The 23,117-nt window shown below is 38.9% G+C and overlaps 1 protein-coding gene across 2 annotated transcripts in view; it reads left to right on the top strand.

Moving 5' to 3' along the window:
• LOC136864505 (NECAP-like protein CG9132) overlaps positions 1–23,117 on the top strand; it is a 77,430-nt gene that overhangs the window by 9,184 nt on the left and 45,129 nt on the right. For both annotated transcript variants that reach the window (XM_067141564.2, XM_067141563.2), the window contains exons 2-4: positions 20,436–20,641; positions 20,740–20,930; positions 21,030–21,334. In XM_067141564.2, coding sequence (XP_066997665.1) covers positions 20,436–20,641; positions 20,740–20,930; positions 21,030–21,334 — 702 coding nt within the window. The remainder of the gene's footprint in view (positions 1–20,435; positions 20,642–20,739; positions 20,931–21,029; positions 21,335–23,117) is intronic.

Here is a 23,117-nt window from a genome sequence, read left to right as displayed (position 1 = left end):
ATACAGAAATACTATTGTTTTCAAATTCTGAGCAATGTACAGACAAAACTCTTATTTTATATATATAGATTTAGCTATTGTATCAAATTCCTTCTCTCTTGCTACTTTTAATTTATATTCATTACCAAAATATTTAGTGCTCAGTGCATTAGTTCCCCTACATGTTCTCAATAGATGAGTAAAGGCAGTAATAGTACTGCCTAAATAGGTAAGCTATAATATTTTCTACAGTTCTTATACTTAGTGTACTATTTGCCACCGAGGTAGACACCTCATTTGCAAATAAAGAGATTTTGATTTTATTTGATAATGAAAAATGTGGTTGCAAACATAACGTAAGTTATTAGGTACCGTAGGTATTTGTATTTCGAGCAAACATAACCTAACTTATTAGGCATTTGTATTTCAACAGACAAGGAACCATTATATGGTCTGTTTTGTTTCAGAATCAAATACTAATCCATCTATCTATCAGAATATTGGCAATGAAGAAGACATATGAGAGCATTCGAGTTACGACGAACAGGATGATTCCAATTGTGACAAAACTTCTGAACCTTCAAGTGGGGCAAGTTCTGATTCGACCCCCTGTGGGTGGGGGACGCAAATGAAGAATACACCCACGGTATCCCCTGCCTGTCGTAAGAAGGGACTAAAAGGGGCAACCATGGGATGATTGTATTAGAACCATGAAACTACTCTTGATTAGTACCATCACGCGGGGAACACCATGGGTTACCTTTACTTTCGAGTAGTACCACTATGTTAGGTACACAATAGGTTTGTTATTAGTAGCAGCAGCAGAGAGTGGTTCACTGTGGGTTTCCAGTACCCGTGATTAGTACCATTGTGAGAAACACCACGGGTCTGGGCGTTACTTGTGATTATTACCACTATATGAGCGACACCATGGGTCTGCATTGCCTGTGATTAATACCCAATATATGAGGAGCACCTCTTGGAATACTGGCGCCCGTGATTAATACACCTAGACGAGGAACACTGTGGGTTTACATTGCCTATGAGTGGCGCCGTTATGTGAGAAACACCATAGGCCTGCGTTACCTGTGCGATGTACAATACTTTTTAGTAGTACCATAATGTGTGGAACACCGTGAGCCTCCGCTACTTTTGATTAGTACCGCAACGTGACATATACCATGATTCTACTTTACTAGCGATAAGTACCATTATAAGGGGCCATTGACCTGGATTTTGGACCCCTTTAGACAACAAGCATGCTCGATTCAGGATTGTGCTTTAGAAGTAGTCGCTTCGTCAGTAATACTGTTTTTTATGATAGTTTTTGGGTTGGATCCACTGATTGTTTTAAATTCATATCCATCCATTCCTTCATCACATTTTTTATTCTGGTCAGTGGATGATTTTGAACTTTTAAATTGTCATTGCATTTCATACCATTAGGGGCCGATAACCTAGATGTTAGCCACTTTAAACAACAAGCATCATCAGTTCTGATTCGGATGGCAATAACGGCATACATAATCAATGAAACAATAGGTTAAAAAACAGAAATAATGTTCAAACTGTCGCAAATGAATAACAAATGCCAAATTTACTTGAGGCACATTTATACTTAAAGCAGTGATAGCTAAAGTGCTATAAGAAATTGTGCAGTTTTCGAAAAGAATGAACTTGCTTGAAGGAAAGGAAATAATAAAACTAATATTACACAGCATGGTAGAAAGCATGTAGTACTTGCTGGCAAATGGAAATGTAATGGCCGTAAACGCAAAGTAGCCGGTGGGAAAGAATATGTAAATAAAAAAGGTAGGACTGTTTCTGATAAAGTAGTGCAGCCTCCGTGCATGTGTAGGATGAAATGCTCAGAAAAATTGCCTGAAAATGAAAGACAGGAGGGGTCGTGCCCCCTCGTAGGAGAAGCTTTACCAGTGATTAGTACTACAGTTTTATGAGGGGCTGGTGACCTGGATTATAGATGCTTTTGGCCAACAATCATCATCCCAGAAAGTAAGGCATTGTGAATCAGATCCACTGATTGTTTTGGATTCATGGTCTTCTTTCATCATCGTTCATTTTAGTTTCTAATTGGATACATTATCTTTTCATTTCGTTGCACCTCGTATCATTAGGGCCTCATGACCTAGCTGTTAGGCCTGTTGAAGATTATGACCATGTACAAATTAGAGAATTTTACTTTTGTATGTTGACAGTTGATATAGATAATGACGAAACAGTTAACAGTAGATTATTATATTGTATGTTCACGAGACGTAATAAAAATCACGATCAGCTAGTTTTGTAATAAACACTCTTTCAATTAACACCCGTAAAATATATCATGGTGCGGAAACCCGGGAATTATTAGAAAATTGTCACTCCACCATGTTACATGGAAATTTATAGTACCAAGAGCCGCATGGTGGGGAGACTTCTGGGGAAGGATGGTAGGGTCCACTAAGATGTGCCTCAAGAAGATACTCGGACGAGCTCAAGTAGACCAGGAAGCGCTAAATACTATTTTGGTGGGGATCGAGGCCACTCTAAACTTGCGCCCTATTACCGTAGATGACAGTAACTCTGATATCCTGACACCTTCACACTTCCTCATAGGAGAAAGGCTGATATCTCTTCCAAGTACACCAGATACTTTCATCTATCAAGATTTGACTAAGGTGTACAGACAGACAAAAGCTAATCTTACACTTTGAGCAAAGATGGAAAAGGGAATACCTCCTTCAATGAAGGAGTTGCCACGAAGTGAAGCAGGTCAAAAAAGAAACCGAACTACGGATAGGTGATGTAGTACTTTTACAAGAGGATCTGAAGCCCAGACTGGCGTGGAAACGAGGCAGAGTTTGTGAACTGCACCGAGGACGAGATGACAGAATCCGAACAGTCATTCTTCAGCTCCCGGAGCGCTCCATGGTCACAAGACCAGTGCAGCTGGTCGTTCCCTTAGAAATCGACCGACCAGGGTGGGGAGGATGTTGAAGATTGACCATGTACAAATTAGAGAATTTTATTTTTGTGTGTTGACAGTTGATATAGATAATGACTAGACCTGGGATTTTAGGCTCTAAAAAATTAGTTTTAGGTGCCTAAAATAGGCTTTGAAAACAAGTAAATAGGCTTCTAAAAGAGAAAATAGGCACTTAAAATATGTTTTAAAATTGTGTGCGTAGGCAGGAAATAGACCTTAAAATATTACAATATACACTTTAACTGTAATGTGATACCTTTTTAATTTAACAAACGTGGTATCCCTATTCTTAATCGAAATAACTGCAAAATTAAGACAGAATAAAAAAGACATTTATCAAAAACAATGTAAAGAAGTCATATGTGAAGAAAGTTATGGATTATATGATATATCATCAGTACTGATCTAAAACCTTTATACTAAAATCACTGTACACAATTACAGCACTATAGGCATCCAATAACGGTGTAAACGTGAATGGAGTATGTGTTTATTACTTGTGAGGAACATTCCTACAGTACTTACATTCGTAGTTTGCTTTACAGTACACGACAATAATCTTCTCCAAATTTTCCACACTCAGGCTGTGTCTTTTGTCGGTTAAAATCATTTTGAAAGCAGACAAAGAGCGCTCCACACTCACATATGTTAGAGGGGCATAGGAAAATTTACCTACATTTTTCAGTTCAATTTCACTTGGTAAGTCTACCTTTTACCCATCCATTACCTGATGTACCCTTTTCACCACTGGGTTCTTCCGCAGAACACTAGACCACTTGTCTCTTATTTTATCCCCTACCTTGCCCCTAGCACTTTTTATGGTATTCTCAGCTTCCTCAATTACAGAAAATTGCTGTTTGAGACTGTTTCCTTTTCCCTCCATTTTTGTAATTGTGACTGGAAGAAATGAAAAATTTGCCTGAATATACGCAATGTGTCTCTGAACACTGGAACAATCATTTAACATCTCTTTGACAGACGACACACATGCAGAGTTGTCCATTAAAGGCAAATTGTCTATCACAGGTCATGATTTCCTCAAGATGTTCCGCATAATACAGGGCAGCTTCCATCCAGGAACCCCAACGGGTGATGATTGGCTATGGTGGAAGGGGAATAGAGGGGAGTTTCTCTCAAAAGTTGGCTATTCCTGATGGAGCCTTACAGAACACTTTCTTCATTCTTGAAATTAAGAGTATTTACTGCAGGAAACTCGGCCCTAACTGTTTCTGCGAGTCTATGCAAGGCATGAGCCATGCAAGTAACATGAATTAAAGAAGGATAGAAAGTTTTGAGTAGAGGTGCTGTGGCAGTCATGTAGGAAGCAGCATCAGAGACAAGGAGAAGGACTTTAGAATCATCAGCACTCCCAGGATACAATTGCAACCCCTTGTTGATGAAGTATGCAATGCTTTGACTATTGACTTCCTCAAGCTGTTTAGAGCAAAGAAGGTGAGCGGTAGATGCCTGATTGGGTTCCAGTTTTCCCACTGTAATGTTAGCAGTGTACCTGCCCACAGAGTCGGTGGTTTCGTCCACACACAACCATATGCAAGACTCCCCAATATCCTCCCTGATTGACAAAATGACCGCATTGTAACAAATATCTAAGTAATTTTTCTTTAATGTAGATGCTGATGGGATGTGCTGCTTGGTGAATTTCTGTGAAAGAATCTCTGAAAACCGGATATGCACAGCATTCTAGGGGATATTTGCTGCAACTAGGGCTCTCCATGTATCAGCATAGAAACCATTATGGGTTGTAGGAAATATAGTTTGTGTGAGCAGAGTCTGTCTAATGTTACTTTCCATGGCTGCATTCACTTTGTGACTGGCAGTATCTGCATGCTGCTGAAGGTGGCATTTTTTCTCATGTGAAATCTAAAACACAATAAAGTGATGTCAATTAGAGACTAAGATGAGGAATAGAAAAGGTGTGCTTTTGAATAAAATTTGTAATTTTGAACTATTTAAATTAAGCCATTATTACTCTAAAGTTAATTAAGAACAGGAACACTACAGTCCCCGAAGGGAACTTGGCTTTCAATAACGGTTGCTGCCCAGCTCATGGCCTGCAGATATTGGGAGGTGTGTGGTCAGCACGATACATCCCTCCGCCATATTGCCTTGCCTCCATGACCCCTGCCCACTGTAGCTTCTCAATTGTCCTCACGATGCTGGGTCAACACAGTTCCAGACCTCGTAGATTTCTAAATTACTGCCGGCACTGGAAATCGAACCCAGATCGCCTGGACTAGATCTCTACAATTAATTAGAGGAGCCAACATCAAAACCTTAGTTTTAGATTAATATGAAATTTAAGATATGTGCACAGACCTGTTTATTGCAGTACTGGCAGAAAATAATCTTGCCATCAAAACTCATCCCTGGAAATTGATGATTTCGTTTTAGGCATGATAAACTATATTCACTTGAACAGATGTTCTTTCACTGGCGACTTGACACAGTATGTCCCTTCTTACTACCTGCTCCTTGTTCTTCCTAGATAATCCTCCCCCTCACCCCGTCACGACACAGTACGTCCTTTACTACCTGCTCGTTGTTCTTCTGAGCTAATCCTCCACCTCCACCCTTCACTCAGCATTCCTTTGGTGACAGTTATCTGGGAAGAACACATTTCTGTGAAAAACCCACCCTCTGCGGTTCCGCTTGTTCCAGGGATGTCCATTGTGTGATTGTAAAAATTACAGAAGTTGAATTTTATTTAAAATGTAGAAAATAGGCAATTTTAGGCACCTAAATAGTAAAATAGGCTCTAAAGGTCCAAATAGGCATTTTAGGGCACTATAAAACTCTATTAATGTAAGGGATTTATCATGAAACGTCAACATATTTTTAAAAAATCATGTTATTTCGTAAGGAACGAAATAGGCATTTGCCTTAAAATCCCAGGTCTAATAATGACGAAACAGTTGACAGTAGTTTATTATATCGTATGTTCACGAGACGTAATAAAAATCACGATCAGCTAGTTTTGTAATAAACACGCTTTCAATTAACACCCGTAAAATATATCAAGGCCCCTTCAAACAACAACAACTACAATCGTCGTCATAATCACATTCCACTCATTGACCTGACTCAGTCTTATCCTTGGCTTTGACAATATGAAATTGACTGTGGTATGAGTGACACTATTAATGCCATTCAATATGCAGCCAGTCCCTGCTATGAATGGTGTGAAAATTTTGCTCATAAGGTCAGTTGGTGCAGGCATTTCAGTGATCTTGGTAGACTGATATGTAATAGCAACTTCTGGTTCGTGAGGAAAGCAACGGGAAACTACCTAACTCCTCATTTCCCTTGTATGCCTCTTCAGTGCTGCTTAGGCCATCTATGACAGTTAATGGTGGAGCTGTTCAGGATCCAACCAGCCTTCGGGCTGAGAACTGTACATGTGCGTGCGTACACACACACAACTACTTTAACGGTTCTTGGAGATGCCAAGATGGTGGAATTTTGTTTCACAGGAGTTCTACATCTACAGACATGGGGGTGATGTATTTGAGCACCTTCAAATACCACCAGACTGAGCCAGGATCGAACCTGCTATCTTGGGCTCAGAAAGCCAGCGCCTTAACCGCCTGAGCTGCTCAGCCTGGCTCTAAACAAAGTCTAATCCTTTATGCTACCAGGGGATGCTAGAGGCCTGTACACCTCTTTGTGGAAGTTAACCTGGGTGCTTTACATCCCTAAACCTCGTTTGCTTACCAAGCAAGTGTGCGATGCAGCTTTGCGGCAGCTAACCTAGCGGCTTTCACTCAAACCCCATTTGCGTGCCTCTACCACCTCTCCCGAAATTGATGTACCCAGGTAGTAGCATTGTCACAGCGAGCAACGTATCGAGCAGTAAGCTACATAGCAGCTAACAACAAGAGAGCTTTTGTCCCCTTGCACAGTGCCATGCTCTGCTTGGGAACAGTACTGAACTTTTGCCCCCGATTTTCAAATGCACTATTCCAGGAGTAGAAAATATATGTTCCATTCGAACAGAAGATCTAATTGCTGATAAAGTGTTGCATAACTATCTTTACTTCTGAAATAACTTGTTTCGTTTCCTGAGTACTTTTCACCACTCTGTGGCTCTACATCATTTGTGGTTATAAAAGTGTTCCAGTAAAGGGTGATGTTCGCAGTTTGAATTTCAAAATTATTGTGGTCAATTTTACTCCCATGTTACCATACATAGATTTCAGATAATCAAATAGTTTTTCATTTTCTTTCTTATTTAACACAAAAGTTGTATTGAGAGAATACTCTAGCACAGAGGTTCTCAAACCAGTATGAGATTGTACCCCTCACTCATGGCTAAAAGTTCAGTGTACCCCGCCTGAAAAAAATTCCCTAACTGATAGGTTTGAAATAATAAGTACCTGGCTATTTATGAAGACATTTTAATTGATTATAAACTATTCTCTTAAATACACATTGTAAATAAAATGAGACTGTGAAATTGAATAAATTTTTATAACATGTCACATTTAAGAGTTCGTGTCTGTATCAAGTAAAATACAATCGTGATAAAGTAACACAGGATTACAGTTTGTATGAAAGTTTCACAGAACTCTAGATTTTAGCCTCAACATCAAATTAATTCAATTAATCCTCCCCTGCGAACTATGTGACCTTGTTACGGTGGGGAGGCTTGCTCGTTCCAATGAAGCAGATAGCGAAGCCGCAGGTGCAACCATATCGGATGAGTGTCTGTTGAGAGACCAGACTAACGAATGGTTCATCAAAAGGGGGGTAGCTGCCTTTCGGATGTTACAAGGACAACAGTCTAGATGATTGACTGGTATGGCCTCGTAATAATACTCAACATGGCTTAGCTGTATTGATACTGCTACATGGCTGAAAGCAACTGGAAACTACAGCCGTAACTAACTCTAAGAGGACATGCAGCTCTCTCTGTATGAATGATGTACTGATGTCTTCCTCCGGGGTAAAATATTCTGGAGGTAAAATATCCCCCATTCGGATCTTCAGGTGGGGACTACACGAGTGGGGGCATACATCAGGAAGATGGATACTAACATTTTGCGAGTCAGAGCGTGGAATGTTGGAAGTTTGAATCGTTGTGATAGGTTATAGAATCTGAAAAGGGTGACGGATAGACCAATGTTAATGTAGGCTAGTTGGTATAAGTGAAGTAGGTTGGCAGGAAGAGCAGGATTTTTGGTCAAGCGACTACAGAATTATCAACACAAAATCAAACGGGGGGGGGGGGGGGGGGGAATGCAGGAGTTGGTTTAATAATGAATAAGAAAATAGGGCAGTGGGTAGGCTACTATGACCAGCATAGTGAAAGGATTATCGTTGTCAAGATAGATACCAAACCAATGCCCACTGCAATAGTGCAGGTCTGTATGCCTACTAGTTCAGCGGATGGTGAGGAAATCGAAAGAATATATGAAGAAATAGAAGATTTAATACAATATGTAAAAGATGACAAGAATCTAATTGTGATGAGAGTGTGGAATGCAGTGGTAGGCCAAGGATGAGAAGGTAATGCAGTAGGAGAATTCGGATTGGGACAAAGGAACGAAAGAGGAAGTCGGCTGGTTGAATACTGCACCAGTCACCCCCTGTAGGTGGGGAATGCAGACTAAGAATACAGCCATAGAATTCCCTGCCTGTCGTAAGGGGCGACCAAGGGATGATTAAGAATCATGAGACTACTTGTGATTAGTAACATCACGCGGGTACAACGTGGATCGCTTTTACTTCTAGGTAGTACCACTATGTTAGGTACACAATAGGTTTGTGATTAGTAGCAACAGGGAGCAGTTCACTGTGGGTTTCCAGTACCTGTGATTAGTATCACTAAATGCGGAACACCACATGCTTCCTTTGCCTGTGATTAGTACCACTATATTACGACACTGTGGGGTCTGCATTGCCTGTGATTAGAACCCACTATGTGAGGAACACCACGAGATAGTATGAGCCCCTATGAATAGTACACCTATGTGAGAAACGCCATGAGTTTGCGTTGCATATAAGTGGCGCTGCAGTATGAGAAACACCATAGGTCTGTGTTACCTGTGCGACATACATTACTTGTGATTAGTACCATAATGTGTGGAACACCGTGAGTCTGTTACTTTTGATTAGTCCTGCTACATGAGAAATAGCATGGTTCTACTTTCCTAGCGATAAGTACCATTATGAGGGGCTGTTGACCTGGATTTTGGACCCTTATAGACAAGCATCATCGATTCAGGATTGTGCTTTGGACGCAGTCCGTTGGTCAGTAATACTATTGTTCTGGGAAGGTGGGGCATTGCGTGTCGGATCCACTGATTAAGTTCATAATCATTGTTCATCGTCTTTTGGAATTCTTTCTAACTTTCACTATTGCGAGTTGGATCCGCTGATTATTTTAAATTCATATTCATCCATTCATAATATCACATTTTGAATTCTGGTCACTGGATGAGTTTTGGACTTTTAAATTGTCATTAAATTTTGTCTCATTTCATACCATTAGGAGATGATGATCTAGATCTTAGATCCCTTTAAACAACAAGCATCATCATCTGCACCAAAAACCATTTAGTCCTTGCTAATACTTGGTTCAAACACTTCAAATGACTGATGTACACATGGACAAGACCTGGAGACACTGGAAGGTATCAAATAGACTTCATTATGATTAGGCAGAGATTCAGAAATCAGATGTTGGATTGCAAAACTTTCCCAAGAGCAGACACAGATGCTGATTACAACTTGTTGGTCATGAAATGCCATCTGAAGTTGAAGGGAAGGAATCCAATGAGATGGGGTCTAGACAAGTTGAAAGAACAGAGTGTGAAGTATTGTTTCAAGGAACATGTTGCACAAGGACTAAATGGAAAGGCTGAAGGAAATACAGTAGTGGAAGAATGGACAGTTATGAAGAATGAGGTCAGTAGGGCTGCTAAAGAAATGCTAGGAAGAAAGGAAAGATCAACTAAGGATCAGTAACTCAGGATATACTAGACCTGTATAGTTATTAAATTAATGTCGTAATGGTCCACCTTTCAACACTATAATATGCAATATTCTAATTTACATTAATTAGGGACTACCGAGCTCGATAGCTGCAGTCGCTTAAGTGCGGCCAGTATCCAGTATTCGGGAGATAGTGGGTTCGAACTCCACTGTCGGCAGCCCTGAAGATGGTTTTCCATGGTTTCCCATTTTCGCACCAAGCAAATGCTGGGGCTGTACCTTAAGGCTACGGACACTTCCTTTCCACTCCTAGCCCTTTCCTGACTCATCGTCGCCATAAGACCTATCTGTGTCGGTGCGACATAAAGCAACTTGCAAAAAAAAAAAAAAAAAAAAGAGGACTAGTTTCGGCCGGGGCCAACTTCAGCCTTAATGTAAAACATCTAATAACTAAACAAATGTACATGCTCACAATTGACATCAAACAAATGAAACAAATATTTACAAATTGACATTAAAAACTGGGATGAAATTATAAGTAAATTTGAAAATAACTAGGTTCTAAATTCTTGCATCTTGAGTATGCTCATGAGTTATTTTCAAATTTACTCATAATTTCATCTCAGTTCTTAATGCCAATTTGTATATATTTGTTTTATATCAATTGTGTGCATGTACATTGTTTAGTTATTAGATGTTTTACATTATGGCTGAAGATGGCCAACCCTGGCCGAAACTAGTCCCTAATTAATGTAATTTAGAATATTGCATATTATAGTATTGAAAGGTGGACCATTATGACATTAATTTAATAATTATATTGTAATTACAATTCAATACGGATCAGAACCATGAAGTTTATATCCTATGAATACTAGACCTGATCGATTAACAACAAAAATACAAGAATGCAAAAAATGAAGAGGACAGCAATGTATTCAGGCGATTAAAGAATGAAGTGGATAGAAAGTGCAGGGCAGCTAAGGAGGAATAGCTGAAGGAAAAGTGCAAGGATGTTGAAAGTAGTATGTTCCTAGGAAAGGTAGATGCTCCATATAGAAAAATCAAGGAAACCTTTGGAGAAAGGAAAACTAGGTGTATGAATATTATGAGCTCAGTTGAAAAACCACTTCTAGGGAAAGAAGACGTGGCAGAAAGATGGCAGGTTGTATAAAGGTAAAGATGATATTGTTCTGGAACGCTTAGCTGTAAGCTTGCATTTGGGATATGGTGGGTTTGAATCCCACCTTCAGCAGCCCTGGTTTTGTGTAGTTTCCCATTTTCACTAGACAGATACTGGGGCTGTACCTTGAGGTCACGGCTACTACCTCCCCAATCCTAACCCTTTCTCATCCTTGCAGCGCTGAAAACCTATGCACTAGTGCAACTTTAAACCACTAGCAAGAAACAAAAGGAGATACAAAATCAGAAAACAAACCGTTCTGCTCAGTATCAAGCACCTCACCACTGCTAATCTCGAACATCATGCATGCTTGTTCCAACTGAGCTACATAGGAATGTGATGGAGTTGCTGCAGATTACAGTGCATGCAGTAATTGTTGTATTGTCTTCCTGTAACTTCTTGATGTATATATATTTCAGTCTCACCTGCAGCATGTTTCAGATGTATATGGGATCATTATTGATCCACCTGTTTCACTGTCCACTCGTGTAGTGTTAAATTTGTCCATCTTGTAGAACTTGCAGATTGGTTTGGGTCAAAGTTTGGAGGTTGACTGCAAGCAGTGACTATTATGTAAAATAGGAAGTTCACTTGCCTGTGCTGGTAAAACCAGATGAGCTCTAAAGAGAAACTGAAGTAATAGATGGTACTGCTAAGAATAAATGTGATAGAAAGGAATGTAGTAAATTTAGGACTATTGGGCAATACCATATTGTTGAAGAGGAGTGGGGAAATTTTTAAAAAGCCATTATGATCAACGGAAAATGGTACATACAAATGTGAATAGCCTATGGGGTAGGTTTTAATGCCTTTGCGGAGGAGTGTGAAAACGGGTATGTACCTTTAAAAATGTTGGGAAATGGTAAGGACCCATTATAATAGGGAATAATAATGTAATAGGGAAATGGTAAGATAGGCCTGGAATACAATACTGAAGGAGTGTTGGAAGGAGAGGCAATGGTGGAGAAGTGCCATCAACACCCTGGCCCGGCATGAGCTGGACAAGGGGAAATGAAAATGATGAGAGAAATAAAGAAGTAGGGAGATGGTGCAGAAATTAGAAAGAAATAGTTATAAATGGCTGCAGGGATAAGGAGAGATTGAATGAACTTTCTAGGAAATTGAATTTAACAAAAAAAAAAATCACCTAAGGATAATGTGATGGCAAACATAATTGGCAGCCATATGAATTTTAGGGAGCAATGGAAGGATATGTATATAGATAACTTAAGGCAGAAACAGGTTTGATGAAGGACATTCCAGGGATTATTAATAAACAAGGGGAATGTGAGGACTTGGCAGAAGGCAGAAATATTCAGTCAGCAATATTTGCAGGTAGTTGGGTATAAAGATAATGTCCAGATAGAGGAGTTGATTAATAATGGCAAATTAGAAAAATTTACCTATGATTTAAAAAGCCATATATACAAAGATACAAAAGTTGAATGCTAAAAAAAGCAGCTGGGATTGACAAGATTCTGGGGATATATTAAAGTTTATGGGTTTGGATATTGTGCCATATCTGAAATACTTATTTGATTACTATTTGCATGAAGGAGCAATACCAAATGAATGGAGAGTTGCAATTGTAGCCCTAGTGTACAATGTACAGGGAAAGTGTGACAAACATAAGTGACTAATTACGAGGACGGTTTGAAAAGTTCTTGGAATCACCGCTAGATGTCAGTGCTAGAGCAACAAGGTTCCCGCGCAATAATCACACATCCTTTGTGAGTGAACACGTGGCGCGTCGGTGCTCTAGCTGCAGGAGTGTGGTAGTGACGACTCTTTGTTGTTGTTCCCGCATAGTGATTTGTGACAATGGAAAAAACTGAGATTTGAGCAGTGATTAAATACTTTGTAAAGAAAGGTATGAAAGCAAAGGAAATTCATGCCGACTTTCAGAACACACTGGGGGCTCTGCTCCTTCATTTTCAACTGTTGCCAAGTGGACCAGCGAGTTTAAATTTGGTCGGGAGAGCTTGGATGATGATCCGCGTGGTGGACGGCCAAAGTGTGTTATGACCTCAGAATTTATCGCAAAAGTGCATAAAATGGTCATGGAGGATTATCGACTGAAAGTGCGGGAGATTGCTGAAGCTGTAGGGATGTCTTCTGAATGGGTATGTTATATTTTAACCGAAGAAGTGGGTATGAAAAAATTATCCGCGGCTCTTGACATTGGACAATAAACGCACCAGATAGGAAATGTCCGAACAAAATCTGGCCCGTTTTCAGTGCAGCCAACAAGATTTTTTGCGCCGGTTTGTGACTACAGAGGAAACTTGGGTCCACTACTATACCCCAGAGACAAAACAGCAGTCAAAGCAGTGGAAACATGCTGATTCGCCACCACCAAAGAAAGCAAAGGCAGTGCGTTCGGCCGGAAAGGTCATGGCCTCAGTTTTCTGGGATGCAAAAGGCATTCTGCTGATAGATTATCTTCCTACTGGCCAAACAATTATGGGGCAATACTATGCAAACCTCCTAGACAAACTACAGGAAAAGATACGTGAAACAAGGCCTGGTTTGGCAAGGAAAAAGGTCATCTTTCATCAGGACAACGCTCTGCTGCGCACAAGTGTTATTGCCATGGCAAAACTTCATGAACTGGGGTACGAATTGTTGCCACATCCACCTTATTCTCCTGATTTGGCACCATCAGACTTTCATCTATTCCCCAAGCTGAAAATTTTCCTCGGTGGACGGAGATTTTCTACAAGGGAAGAACTGACAGCCGAATTGGAGAGGTATTTTGCAGGCCTGGAGGAATCTCATTTTCGAGGTGGGATCAAGGCATTGGAAAATTGCTGGACCAAATGCATTAGTCTACAGGGAGACTATGTTGAAAAATAAAAGCAGTTCCACCGAGGTAAGATACTTATCTCTAGTACATTCCGAGAACTTTTAAAGCACCTACGTACAGGGCAGTCAGCTTGATCTGTATTGTTTGTAAGCTCTGGGAAAGCATTCTTTCTGGTTATATTGGACACTTTTGCACAATTACTAACTGGTTTGATAGAAGGCAGTTCAGGTTTAGGAACGTTTATTCCAGTGAAGCTCAACTTGTAGAAATCCAGCAAGGTATAGCAGATATTTTACATTCAGAAGGTCAAGTGGACTGTATCATTAATAACCTATCATCCTATCAAAGGCTATTGATAGATTAGATCATGGGAGATTAGTGACGAAAATGAGGGCTATTGGACTAGACAAGAGTGGTTGAATGGGTGGCTTACTTTCTAGAAAATAGAACTCAGAGCATTAGAGTCCTACAGGGCTGTATTATTGGACCTTTGTTTTCTTTTATATATAAATGATATGAATAAAGAACTGGAATCACAGATAAGGCTATTTGCACATGATGTTATACTGTATAGAGTAGTAAATGAGTTGCAGGATGTCAGCGGCTGCATGGGGACAGAGATTTTTGCGAGATGGTGAGCGTACATTGGTATGGTGATAAATGAGGAGAAAAGTCAGGTTTTATGTTCCACATAGAGGAAAAGTCCTCTGTTTTAGTACTGTGTTAATGGGGTGATAGTGCCTCATGGGGAACACTGTAAGTACGTAGGTTAGGGTGTCCCTTAAAAGGGCAAACATTTTTTTTTTTCATTTATTGAAACGCATACCCCGTTGTTGTGTTTATTAGTCTATTAGTTACCCAAGTACAGAATTTCAACATCCTACATTGATTTTAACCCGTGCCTACGGGGCCGAAAAGTTTTAGAAAATAGCTGCTTAAAGGGTCTCTTAAATGTAGTTGTAGATGATCAGTCAAAACAATTATTTTAGAGAAATATAAATGAAAACAGAAATTTATATAATGCTCTTCTTGTAAGTAACAAAAAGATACAATTTTTATAGTTATTCATTTGGATATTTCCTCTTCATTGTCTCTTTTTTTACAGTCTGGGTAAATTTTTCTATGTTCTTGCACACAATGTAATAAGAACTGCTTCTGTTCTTCATCTGCGGTAATCAAACCATGAAAGTCTGTCATTAGTTTAACAGCTCTTTCAGCTGTGTCATTAACTGCTTTTAAGGTAGAAACCTTTTTAGCTTCCACAAACGCCACGTTGTCTTTCCATGAAGATACAATTTCTTGAAGGAAACCACTGTCAAGTTTCAGTTGTGAAAATCTTTACTCTTGACAGAATCAAAATCACTCAAAGATTTTCCTGAAACAAGATTAAAAAATTACTTGTCATGCCTATAAATAAAACAAATAAGTTCTAAATTAAATACCAGATTAAACACTACTAGTCTACTACGTACCATATAGAGAGCCAGACATCTCTTTTTTCAATGGAACATATCTCTTTCCGGAATCACCAAAGCTTTCTTATAGTAAGTTTTCTACAATGTTTCCTTTAGTCTGCTCATCAACTTCATTATAAAAAATTGAAAGGATGGCTATTTCCTCCGATAACGACCACAACAGTTGACTGAACTTGTTTAAAGCCGCATTGCAAATCAACTTGTCAACTTTCTTGTAATCTTTTAAGGTCTTTAAGAAACAAAAATCTTGATTCGGCGCTTTTATCGCCAAACTACATCCAAGCCAGGGCTTCATGTAAACTGCTACAATGAATAAACAAACATATTGTAAAGCTTGTTTGTCCCTAGCTCTCATTTTAAACTGGGACTTCAGTAAACACATTTTTAAGGAGTAAATAGCTCTTGCCATCCATCGTGCTTGATGCATTGCACCAGGAGGTCTGCTTTTTATTTTATTCTTACTGTCCCCACCCGGAAAAATAATAGCGAGCTCAATGAGCTCAAGATAATCATCTCGTACAGTCGATTTTGCCAGCTCATTGTTAAAAAAATCACCAATTCAATAATATTTGCCTTACAGAGTTACAGAGCTGTTGGACAAAATTAGTGCACGGTTCAATGGCACTAGGTTTAATATTCTTCCAGTTGTCTCTAAACTTTTTGAACAGCGTAATATCAGGACTGCTAGTGATTTGTTGGATCTTTGATTCAAACACACTTTTGAGCACCAGTTTGTAAATATGATGGCGGCAAGGAAAGGGTAACAACTCTCTTTCTAGTTTTTGTTCTAAAAGCACACAAGCTCTGTTCAAGAGTCCTGTATTAGATGCTGTTGTATCACAGCACATTTTTTGTACCTTATCATCCAGGTTCCAGTTATGAAGGGCATTACACTGCTTTCGCTTCTCTTTGCCGGAAAAGTTGTCTAACGTCAGCACAGCAAGAAGTTGTTCTTCCTCATCATATGAAATAATAATTGGTAGGCGTTCTTCTTTAGAACTTCTTACCTCCAGAGCAGGTAGCAATTTTCCATCCCAATGAACAGTAACTACTTCGGGCATGTTATTCTGAAAATCAGATTTAATGGATCTCGCTCTATCTTTTCTCATTTGTGTTTCGAATGCGTTGAATAGAAGATTTGTTGATCGGGTAATTGTCAGAACTAAGACAAAGTGCTTCTACTACAGACTGAATTATATAAACAGAATCTCTGATGCTTAGTTGACGTCTGTCTAAAGTTGCAACTAATTTAGATGTGATAAAATCTTTTCTTCCTCTTCTTGTCGACGTAGCTAAAGAAGTTACAGATTGAGATATGGATGGCAGAGATTCTTCCAGGCTTTCTTCAGAGCTTGTGGATTGTTCTTCTATGTCTTCATGGTATCAGTCTGTAAAGTTGCAGATTCCAATGAGCTCGCGGAAGGCATTTGCTTTTGTCTCTTTTTATCTTCTGCGAGTTTTCTCAGCATGGCCCTTTCTTCAATATCAGCCAACTTTTTGTCAACACCCACTAGGCTCTCTTTGCTTTTGCAAAAATACTTTATCTTCTTTGATTTTTATTCTTTCAAGAGCATCAGCATGTGCGATATCGAATAAATTATCTAATTCAAGTTGAAAGTTCTCTTCGCAGCACCTATTTAGATCTTGAATCTTCTTGTTTTTTTTTTTTTTTTTTTTTTTTTTTTTTCAGTTCTTGCCAGACCTGATAAAGATCCACTAACTTCTTAACACAATTAGGCACAGCTCTGGTAGGTATTCTGGCCTTTTCCCAGAATATATTGCACTCCCGAATGACAAGATCTGCGCTTTCACTAACAGTCAATTTAACCTCACGTATGTTGAAAAATAGAACTGCGAGAACTTGACGATTAGATGGTAATTTTGCGCCTGTTATTTGGTGATTTACTTCACCAACCAAGAAAATGCTTTTTTTTTATTGCTCCTTAGTTCCACTGACATCTTCGAAATATAAAACAATCCGTGATAGCTACCCGATAAGTGAAAACTAAGTGACAATAACAATGAAATTGAAATGGCGTATGGCTTTTAGTGCCGGGAGTGTCAGAGGACAAGTTCGGCTCGCCTGATGCAGGTCTTTTGATTTGACACCCGTAGGTGACCTGCGCGTCGTGATGAGGATGAAATGATGAAGACGACACATACACCCAGCCCCGTGCCAGCGAAATTAACCAATTAAGGTTAAAATTCCCGACCCTGCCAGGAATTGAACCCGGGACCCCTGTGACGAAAGGCCAGCACGCTAACCATTTAGCCATGGAGCCGGACACAATAACAATGAGAGTGCGCCACTCTTGTAACGCAACTTGTATGGACATGTTTGCACGCGAGTCGGTACGGGTTGCACTGTTCCAAATAAGGAAAAAAATTGTTTTCGGGTGTTTTGAGCCCAAATGAATAAAACAATAACCTATGCATTGCAAAATTAAATCTTTGAAAAATAAGGGAGACCCTAACGTAGGTGTTAATATAAGAATTGATTCATTGGGGTAATCATATTGAGGTTGTAAGAAGGATTACAGATTTCTTCACATGGTTATGAGAGTATTTAGGGGTTGTAGTAAGGATGTTAAGGAGAGGGCATACAAGTCTGTGGTAAGACCCCGATTAGAGTATGGCTCCAGTGTATGGGAACCACACTAGGTCTACTTGATGTGAGAATTGGAGGAGGGGATTCAAAGGAAAGCACACGATTTGTTCTGGGTGAATTCTGACAAAGGAGTAGTGTTACGAAAATGTTGCAGTCTTTGAACTGGGAAGACTTAGGTGTAAGGAGATGAGATGCTAGACTGTTGTATGCTTTTAGCTGTCAGTGGAGAGATGGTGTGGAATGACTATCTTGAGTGGAGCTTTTAAAAATAAAAAAGGTCATAATGTGAAGATAAATTTGGAATTCAAGAGGACAAATTGGAGAAAAATAGGACGAGGAGTAAAAGGATTGGAATAAATTATCAAGGAAAATGTTTGATAAATTTCAAAGTTCTTTGAAAACATATAAGAAGTAGCTAAGTAAACAATAAGTTGGGAATGTGGCACATGGGTGACAGCCCTAAATGCAGATGATTGATTGATTCTACCAAAACAACTTGACTGCAGAACAGTTATGCATGAAATCTGATCAGTCCTCGGTTATCAATGCTAAACTTACATTTCCCACTGTTATGTTCACTACCAGGTAATGAAAAGTACCGGTAGATGTTTTTTCTTCTAATGTTTCTACTTTATACAAGTCTTCTCCTGTGTTTCTTTTCCCAGTCTTACATTCTATATCTCTTCCTATTAAACTCCTCCTTGTTCCTGACCTACTCTTGATAGCATCAAGAAATTTAACTATATTGGTTCACAAATTGGTCCATATTGACAATCTTTTAGAATAACACAAGGGGTGGTTGTTAGGTTCGCCCTGTCTATATTTAATATCCTTCATTAATTCAATATTCGTGCAAGTTTTGAGAACTACCATTCTCTTCTTCGGCGAATGAACATCACAAATATAATTTCTCATATTCTAGGAAACAAATACATCAATATTGATATTAAAATATGAAATTATTACACACAAGACATTAAAAAGTTATCTTGTAGGGTAAACGTTTGCACTTAAATTGATGAATCTGTTTATATAGCTAAACGCTGAAAGTTCATATTAAAACATCTTCATTATTATAAAACAAAACATCGACAGATGAAGCCTCCAAAATCTTGCCAATTCTTCAGAATTAAAATGTAGTTCTGCTGCGGTTATTATTTCCTTCATTGCTTTTGAGTCTCATGACCCATTGGATAATGCAGTCCCCTTATACAATACTAAGTAGAACCTAAACTAGTGCAAGTCCAATCAAAAACAGCACAGATTAAGAACTCCTGCTGTGTCCTTGAAACTCAAATTTAAGTGCGGCCAGTATCCAGTATTCGGGAGATAGTAGGTTCGAACCCCACTGTCGGCAGCCCTGAAAATGGTTTTCCGTGGTTTCCCATTTTCACACCAGGCAAATGCTGGGGCTGTACCTTAATTAAGGCGACGGCCGCTTCCTTCCCACTCCTAGCCCTTTCCTGTCCCATTGTCGCCATAAGACCTGTCTGTGTCGGTGCGACGTAGAGCAGCTAGCAGAGAGAGAAAATCAAATTGGATACTCTTCTTATTGTAATGTAGTATGTGCCTGGCCATTGAGCGAGATTGTCCTGACTTCTTATGCACATCTAGAGTGATTCTAATTATTTAATTACTGAGCTCTGTAGCTGCAGTCGCTTCATTGCGGCCAGTATTCAGGGAATAGTAGGTTCGAACCCCACTGTCTTCAGCCCTGAAGATGGTTTTCTGTGGTTTCCCATTTTCACACCAGGCAAATGCTGGGGCTGTACCTTAAGGCCACGGGCCACTTCCTTCCCACTCCTAGCCCTTTCGCATCCCATCGTCGCCATAATACGTATCTGTGTCGGTGCGGCGTAAAACAACTTGCAAAACAAAAATTTTATTTGATTTCCTATTTGTATTCTTGTTCATCGTCCTTGGAATTCCTCACAGAAAATGCTGCTTGGTCAATGTCCATGTTTTAGCATCATGAATTAACATGGACAGATAGTGATTTATATACCATAATATTGGTTTTACTTGGTATTTCCAAATTTTTAATGATATCTTTAACATACTGGTAAAATTTTTAACAATTCTTTCTTCATTTCTTTCATTCTTTCAGAACTTTCATACTCTACACTTCCATTACTTATGTTAGCTGCTGAAATACTGGTACCTTATCCATTATGTTGAAGCTCATAGTAGAGGGCTTATTGGATGGATAAATTGTGGTTTATTTTAATAATAGCCCTACGTAATAAGAGAATAATATTTACATTCGACACACATGTACATGAACATTGATTTGTATTATTCTGCAGGTTCTCCCAGTAATTGAAGGGATATTGTATAATTTTGCTTTGCACACAGTTTTTTAAAGAAGAAAGGCTCTTCCATATATTTGTTTGTATTAAATACTGTAGGTAATAATGCAGTCTAAATTAAACATTATATTTCAGAGCAGCTGACTGGAATCTTAATGAACCACAATGGACTGGCAGACTTCGATTGGTAGCCAAAGACAAGGAATGCATCTTAAAACTGGAAGACAAAAACACTGGAGAACTGTTTGCTAAATGCCCAATTGACACATACCCAGGCGTTGCAATAGAAGCTGTCACAGATTCCTCTCGCTATTTTGTGATCAGGATTCAGGATGATAATGGTAAATATTCATGGCAAAAGCCTTTTGAGAATGAATTGATAAATAACTTTGGACAGTTTATAATTTTTGCCCCTTTTATTAATGATACATCTTTGCAGGTAGATCAGCATTTATTGGGGTTGGTTTTTCGGACCGTTCAGATAGTTTTGACTTGAATGTTGCACTTCAAGATCACTTTAAGTGGCTTAAAAAATCAGAGGAGATTGAAAAAGAAAAGGAAGTTCCTAAACAAGAATTGGATCTACGATTCAAGGAAGGAGAAACAATAAAGATAAATATGAAAATTACGGTGTGTAAAGAAACTCTTCATTATTTCTCTCCTCTGTGGAATCCTTTTCAAAGTCTTTGCAACTATTCTTTTTAAGTGCTTATTTGGTCACTTTTGCAGAAAAAGGATGGGAGTGAAGTAACTAGCAAGCCTAAAGCTAGGCCTAATCTTGGTTCAGGAATTCTTCCGCCACCACCTGGTGGAGTGAAAATAGCACCACCACCAGCAGTTGGTCTGAGAACAACTCCTACTTCATCACCTTCACATACTGCACAAGCTCCTGGAAGTAATGCTGACCTGCTTTTGGATGTTGGAAGTGTTGATGCTCCATCTGCAGCTTCAACTGTCTCTCCTCAAAATATTCCTCAGACTAGACCTGCTGGTGCAGAGTCCTGGGGTGACTTCACTAGTGCTGCTCAACAAGGGTATGTTTCATATATTGTAATGCATTACAATAAACTAAGTGGAGTTCAGACAGGAAGAAAATCTAGTGCTGTTGATAAAGTGATATAACTGCTATGCCTAAGTCTCAAAAATTGTTTTGATGGAGAAGTTGTTGGTTAGATGCTTCCTTCCATCCAAAATCGCTGGTTTGTTAGTCAGCATGCTGTTAATTGTAAGTCCTCTTCATATGGATTTTCCGAGACATTAGTGAACCCTTTCCAGGGCAATTTAATCGCACTGATATTTCTTAAGACACGGTTAGTGATATTAAACTCACACACCCATTATTATTATTATTATTATTATTATTATTATTATTATTATTATTATTATTACAATAGTCTCTCCATCTAAATATGGACTGTGAGGTTTCGAGTTTCAAAAATAAGTTTTATGAACTTGGTGAATGGTAATATAAAACTCATTTCAGGTTATATTAATATACTGAACATAACCTAGAACAATTTATTAAGAAAGGGATAAAACAGCTTACATGTACATGAAATTTTTAGTCTTTATTGTAGAAAAATCGGGTGATTGTGGTTTGTCTCTCACACTTGTAGCCCCTTATGGCGGTTACATCACACAGTTTCTCTTCCATCTCTCTAACTAATGCAGCTATTTCACTGTTGCCTTGTAATTCACTATTTTCATCCAGTTTTCAAAACGTTGTGTATTACAATATGTTCCATAAATTACTCCCCTAGTTATACTGCTTGACCTGTGTAAGTACAGAAATTAAGACTAATTTCATGATTTATCCACTGTAAAATAAAAAAACTTCTGGAGATATCTACTTATCGAGGGTTGAGTTTACTGTTCTTTGACACATGGTGTAGCAGTTGCAGTTTGCAAGTGGTATCACCAAGGTAGGCATCTCCAACCATCTGATGAGCGTTTGGATAGTCACTTGGTGAATGACTTTGCATGTTGTCTCATGCTGTGCACCACAATCAGGATGCCCGGTTGAGGAAAAAGAGGAATTCTAGTCTGATCTAGAGGCACACTTCACTCTGTTGATGCTAGTGAGCCCGTGTCCATCTGTGAGTAGGGGGCCCTACCTATGATTAATTATAATGCTTAAGGAGCCACACACAGCAAGCCCCCGAGCCATCAGAAGTAATCATCAAAGGTTAAAATCCCGGCATTTAGGTATGGAACTGGAAATGATGATTCATTCGGTTGCCTTAATTGAAATGTTAAAGCTAAGAAGCTGGACCATTTGAAGGTTTAAGGTTTTAAATTCCTACTCTGAAAACATGTATCCTGAATTTGTATTTTGAACATATCGGGACAGTACTCTGTATTAAATCTAAGGCAGCTATCCAAATTCTATTTCTGAATAGACTCTCATGTACACATCTTTATGTATTGTTATTTTCCAACTTCTTTTAAACTCTTCTATGAATACGCTCCACCAAGTTCCTGCATCTTCAAAGATGTTATTAATATCTCTAGACAAGTGCAAATGAGCACTGAACATTGATTAGTGTTGATTTGATTAGAAATGCATCTACAATCCAAGAACATTACCCAAATGAAAGCGAAGCATCCTGATTATTAACATTTTCACACAAATAATGAGTTCAAAATGAACTCTCATTATGTTTTATCTGATACTAGCAAGATACCCGTGCTTCGCAACGGTATTATACTGGAATTTATAACTGAATACTTAACTCTTTATATATAATCCGCCGAAATTCGCGATCTGACTCGTTTTCTGAGAGAATCCTTCAAAATTCGCGATCTGACTCTTTTTCC

The sequence above is a fragment of the Anabrus simplex genome, chromosome 2, assembly GCF_040414725.1.
Source record: "Anabrus simplex isolate iqAnaSimp1 chromosome 2, ASM4041472v1, whole genome shotgun sequence".
In the NCBI taxonomy this organism is placed as follows: Eukaryota; Metazoa; Arthropoda; class Insecta; order Orthoptera; family Tettigoniidae; genus Anabrus; species Anabrus simplex.
Note: the sequence above shows the minus strand (reverse complement) of the source record. Positions and strands in the feature narration are given on the sequence as shown.